The following is a 6,000-nucleotide window of genomic DNA, read 5'->3' as shown; positions in this document are numbered from 1 at the left end:
CGGACGCACAGGCAGCAGCAGCAGCAGGCGGTGTTGGACCTGGTCTCAGTCTACAGCTCTCTGTGTCAGTTTTATTTCACTACTAACACTGAGCTGGACATTGAGTTTGGGAATATAATCTTTTATTTCAGTGAAAGAAGACACTTAGCTCACAGGCGCTTTCTACTAACAGGTTTTGAGGAAGGCACATGCTGCTGTAAACTGTCCTTTACCTTTACTGTATACAGAAGGGATTCACTATAAAACTCAGAGGAAAAAAGGTGATCTGTTTTAGCCTTAAAGAACACCATCGCTAGCTTCCCGTGCTCATGGGGAACCGAGCAGGAGCTAGATGTATGTCTAAGGACCACAGCGACCATCCTTCCATTCCAAATGTTCTCTTTACAAGTATGGCATCTGATTTAAAAGACATCCATTTAAAAGACTGGTATCAAAATGCGTTAACATGGACTGAAAAAATAGATCTTAGGGAATTTATTTTTAATGGCATTTTATTATTACCTTTAAGTTATTTTGAAGGTTGGCGGTAAACTTATTGTTAACAATATAAATATTCTCTTTCTAAGTGTTCAAATTCTCTTAAAGGCATGGGAAGGCAACAGGCATTCCAGAAATGACCTCAGAGGAATCAAATCCTCCAAATATCTATGAAAAGTGGGTTTAGTTTTACTTCTTTCTCTTCCTTATTCAGGTCTCCTGATCTGCCTGCTTCATCCCTTATTTGGTATAACAGATATCTAAGCTCAAGCCTTTTTTAGCTGGGCCAATTATTTGTGTTTCCATTATTTTTCAATTTTCTTCAAATATATCATAAAACAATTCAGTAATGGTTACAAGAAGGATCATTTAAGCTACATCATGATCTTTCAATTTCATCTGCTACTAATATTAAAAGTCAGAAAAGCTTCTGTCTTCACACAGATGTGAAAACCCTTAGGGAGTAAAAGAGCATGTTCTTCAGCCTCTCATGGACCATGCTCACCTTATAAAAATCCGGAAATGGGCGTTCCTACGCACAGCTGCCACCACTTACCTTTAATAAACAGTGGGACTACACTTAGTAGTGATCCAGGATGTGTCGGCACAAAACCCTGTCTTTGAACTCAGCCTCCACATTCTGTCCCTCTGTAATGTACCACCAGTTACTTTAGTACCCTGTCTTTACATTGGAGCATACCATGTATTGGGAAAAAAATACCAGATTTTTGAGATGAGCGCTATGAAGAAACTTCTTGAGGTCCCACCTTTACTACAGAGAAAGGACAATGCTTGCACACAGTAGCCAGTGCGATACCCCACCTGTTGGGTAGCTCACACCAGGAGCATGCATATACGGCCAAGTTCACTTCATGTGCTCTGAAGCTGAGAACGCTTTCCTTCCCAAGCCACAGGTGCTATCATCTGATGCAACAGGACAGTAGATTTTGTATCCACCATAAGAAGAAAAGTAACTGACATAACAAATGCAGCAAATAGAGGCATTTGGCATTCAGAACACGCCAAAAAGCTCACACTCACGAACTGCTATAATGGTTTGTCTTCTCTTAAAAAAAGGTCTTTGCATATTTTAAAGTTTAAAGGTCCCAGAGAATCATGAAGTGCCTTGTCGTTTCTGCTGCTGGCTTCTGATGACCTCTAGTTGTTTTTTGCACTGCTGGTAATAGGTAGAAAGGCTTTTGTTTTCATCTAAGAGCTTCTTATGTTCCTGTACCAGACGAGATGTATTTTGCTGGTCCTTTTCATCCTGGTCCAATTCAGCAACTAGTTCTTGCCTATAAACAAATTACACGATAAACGTTACATATGATGGGAAGATGGGAAGACCCACATTTGAGCTGATGAAGGAAGCTAGATAATTCTGCAGCTTAAGTATATTACTCCAATATGATCCCAGGACCGAAAGGAACCCATCTCCTACTCATCTACTTTAGACAGAGAAGAACCATAGCCCTTTCAGCAAGTACTTAAGCAACCAGCGATCAGAGAAGTACTGCTCTAAGGTTCAGAAGATTTTATTAGGTAGGCTTCTTTTTTGGTAGGAAGGAAGCAACAGGGGCTCAGTTCCAGACGACAGCACTGTGTCACAGTTCATGCTTCACTTCTACAGGCCAATACCCTCCAATCCAGACTCTGACGACAGTCCTACTTAACTATAGCTCTAGTGGCACAGCAGAAACCGCATCTGCAAACATTTTTGGAAGATCCTCATTCTTAAAGGCAAGTAAGCTTCAAGTCCCTTTACTCTGAGGACATTAAATATTAGCCCTAAAGTGAGAGTACTGGGTGCAAATGAATAATAACATCTTCTAATCAAAAGTAATTTCTTAATAGTTACCATTTCAAGTATGTATTCGGACTAGTGAGATGATTAGTGGGTAAAGGCTTTGTCACCATGCCTGGTGATTAGTTCAGTCTTAGGAACTCACACAGTGGAAGGAGAGAACAGATTCCCACCAGTAGCTGTTTTTGTTTTACACACACACACACACACACACACACACACACACACACACACACACACACACACTGTCCACAGCCACTGCCCACACAATAACTACTAAAAAAATTAAAGCAAGTACTCTGAACAAGTGTTATGTCCACCTGTATCTAACATTTCTATTTTGTTAGCAGAGTTCTCTTCGCTCACGCAATTAAAGTATGACAAGGAAAATTAAATACGGAAATATCATAGCAGGCCTCCTCTCCAAATACAAAGTGCCAGGAAGTCCGCAGCTGCTTCTCCAGCTCTGAGACCATAATATTCAACTTCCTCTGCATGGTATCTTTAAGATACAGTCATTTAAATTACTATACTATTTTCCTCTTTTCCAAACTTATTCTTTCATCATTACATTTCTATTATTTATTTATTGACCGTGCATGCACGTGTGCATGTGTGCTCATGCATGCTACGGTATGTGGAGGGAAGCGGACAAATGGGGTGAGGGGAGGAGAGGGTCCTCTTCTCCCATCAGTGAGTTCTAGAGATGTCAGCTTGGTTGCAAGTGCCTCCACCCACTGAACCACCTCACTATCCTAGTCTCCTTTTCTAAAGCACAGTACAAGTTACTCTGGAAAACAAGAAATTTTACTTCAGTGCCAGTTACTGTAAGAATTCTACTTCCATATATACATTTATTTATCATATTTTCCCCTACAACATTTTAGTTGTCATTCTTCACAAGTCTAAAATTTTACAAGGGTCATGCTTAAGAAAAGTGAATGCCAACCTCTTACACAAAACAAAACAAACCACCTATTTAAAAACAAGACAGGAGCTTTTAAAAACAGAAGGCAGGCAGTTTCGATGGTTCTCTGAAAAACAAACACAGGTGACTATAACATTATCCCCAAAACAGTCACAGAGACAAAACAAGAGCCCTGTCACAAGTAACCTTGCTTTATTCAACATACAAGACCATGGCAGACAAAATGTCTCCAAGAGCAAACTCAACTGAGTGCTAAAAAAACACATTACCTTACCTTTAGTGGAGAACCAATAAACCTTTGTAGTCGTAACTCTAAATAGCCTCTGACAGCATAAATGTGGGTAAGCGACCAGCTTATTTTCCTTAGCACTGTATGATGTTGCTATCAAAAGGATGAGTTCTAGATGAAACCAGCTAAAGGGTGCTTATAGTTTAACATAAACCTACATGGAAATACTTTTCTCTTTTTTTTTGTTTTTTTGTTTTTTGGATTTGTTTTTTTTGAGACAGGGTTTCTCTGTATAGCCCTGGCTGTCCTGGAACTCACTCTGTAGACAAGGCTGGCCTCGAACTCAGAAATCTGCCTGCCTCTGCCTCCCAAGTGCTGGGATTACAGGCGTGTGCCACCACCGCCCGGCTATGAAAATACTTTTAAAGTTTTGGACTTATTCATTAACTTTATTTTTGTGAAAAGGGTCTTACTGTGTAGCTCAGGAGGGCCTCAAACTTACAAAGTTCTGCCAGCCTCTACCTCCCAAGTGTTAAAACTAAAGGCATGTGCCACCACAATAGCCTAATTTTGTGCATATGTGTGTGAGTGTGTGTGTGTGCATAATGAGCTCAGTGCCCTAGAGGCTGGAAGAAGGATGGATGCCCAGGAGCAGTAGTTACAGGTGACTGCGAGCTCGGTCAGGGTGGGTGTGGTCCTCTGGAAGAGCAACATGTATGCTTAGTTTGCTGAGACATCCTCCAGCCCCTAGAATTATGTTTAATAACTAATTTTAGGACTTTTAAGACAAAAATTTCTAAAAGTCTTTAAAAATAATGCTCCTATCTCAATACATTTTAAATCCAAAATACCAGTACTTTAATTTCTTCTTCCTTTATTTGTTTAAAAAAGGGGGACTTACTTTCTCTGTAGCAATAAGGCGATTTCGGTCTGAACTTTCATATACTCCTGTGCCATTTTACAATGCTGTTCGAACACTGCCATGGATTCTTTGGAGTTTGGGCATGGTGCTAGAGGCTGGAAAGGAAGCAGAAGTGTTAAGGTTAAACCTTAGTGTCTGCCTAAGGTGCCGGCCAAGGCAGAGACTATGAAGCATTCTTTTAGTTCTAAAGCAAAGTGAGCGAAATAAGGGAGCTGGGGAGCCCACCAGGCCAGTGAACGGTGCCAAACCCTCAGTCACATAGTGAGCCAGGTTAGACCGTGTGACACAATGAAATAAGACATGTGGGTGTCAGAAAGGGACTGATGGGGGAGTGGTAGCAGGGTGACGAGGTAGGCGTGTGACCAGAGGTGAGCGGGTTAGGGTAATCAGAATGCGCTTCATCCATTCACAAACTGCCCTAGAACAAATGCACTGAAAGTTGTTCTCTGTGTTGCTCGGTACCCTGGTGACCCCTGTGCTCCTGCCAGCCAGCTCCAAATGGCCGAGGGGGCAGAAGGACGCTCTGGCATGGTGTTCCCTGCACAGAGTAGAACATACTAAAGGGCGTTCTCTTAAGGGACTGGGCTGGGCTGTCTGGGACAGCTCTGCGATTGTCTCTCTTTCCATGTGGCCTGGCTCCCAAGATGCTTACAATTCTCTACTCAAAAAAATTGTTAAAACACATTACTTACTTATACTTTCAGTCATCATGAACCTAAGGATGTCTTAAATAGAAAGGAGCTCGTGAACTTTACATCGTAATACACTGAAAATCAGGGAGTGCAAATGCTGTATGTGGCAGTCTGACAACAGAGAGGGAACGATTTTAAAAGGACTGTTAGGATAACAACATAAAATTATATCAGTCCTAAGCCAGTAAACTTTAAAATAAAGAAAAAGAAAGATTCTCAGATCAGCGTTCTTGTGGTTCAGGGTGATCTTGTTTTGTAGCTGAAGTTGACTTTGAAACCCTGAAGCTCTTGATTCTCCTTCCCAAGTACTAGGATTAGAGATGTGAGCACCTTGTCGGGCAAGATTTTAAAGCTGAAGGTGGGCAACTAAAAGTAGAACTAGTGAATGCCATTAACTCCTTCTGGAGGAAAAGCAGAGAGTGCTTCTTTACCTGTAGCTGGTGATCCAGTGTAAGATACGCCATTGGGATGGAGTTATCAGAGCCATTGGTATCTGGAATGAAAGCACTCCTTTCATTTACTAATTCATGAGGATTATTCATTCACTTGCTGATACCAAGTAGGAAAAAAGGATGAGATGTTATCCCTCTCCCTGAGTATTATTAAATAAAAGTTACTGTTATTGGTAATGAACAGAGTCTGGTTCTGAATTCTGAAGGACAGAAGGGGAACACGTGATCTTGTATATTAAAACACAAGCATGGGCTACAATTAACTTGGGTATAAACTGAGTAGGACACTCTATATTAAAGATCACAGGCCCGAGTTTAGTTAAAAACAAAAAGACACGACAGGACACACAGCCTGTCTTAAATTCAGTCCCAGCTGATCCTATGCCACTCAGGCCCACATTCCTTCCTGGTGTTCAGTTTCCCAGGAGGCTGGCTCAACTGTCGGCATGTGTACACAAGAAAGGCAAGAGTGAGGGTTCTAGACTGCTCAGAGGTT

General features: G+C 41.4%; 1 protein-coding gene across 2 annotated transcripts in view; it reads right to left on the bottom strand.

Moving 5' to 3' along the window:
- Nucleotides 1-473: 473 nt before the first annotated feature.
- The window catches only part of Map3k7 (mitogen-activated protein kinase kinase kinase 7), a 51,495-nt gene continuing 45,968 nt past the window's right edge, over nucleotides 474-6,000 (bottom strand). For both annotated transcript variants that reach the window (XM_052176175.1, XM_052176176.1), the window contains 3 exons: nucleotides 5,484-5,545; nucleotides 4,340-4,455; nucleotides 474-1,772 (listed from right to left, as the gene is read on the bottom strand). In XM_052176175.1, coding sequence (XP_052032135.1) covers nucleotides 1,592-1,772; nucleotides 4,340-4,455; nucleotides 5,484-5,545 — 359 coding nt within the window. In that variant the 3' untranslated portion in view covers nucleotides 474-1,591. The remainder of the gene's footprint in view (nucleotides 1,773-4,339; nucleotides 4,456-5,483; nucleotides 5,546-6,000) is intronic.

The sequence above is a fragment of the Apodemus sylvaticus genome, chromosome 3 (genome assembly GCF_947179515.1).
Source record: "Apodemus sylvaticus chromosome 3, mApoSyl1.1, whole genome shotgun sequence".
Taxonomy (NCBI): Eukaryota; Metazoa; Chordata; class Mammalia; order Rodentia; family Muridae; genus Apodemus; species Apodemus sylvaticus.
This window is presented reverse-complemented; position numbering and strand designations above follow the sequence as displayed.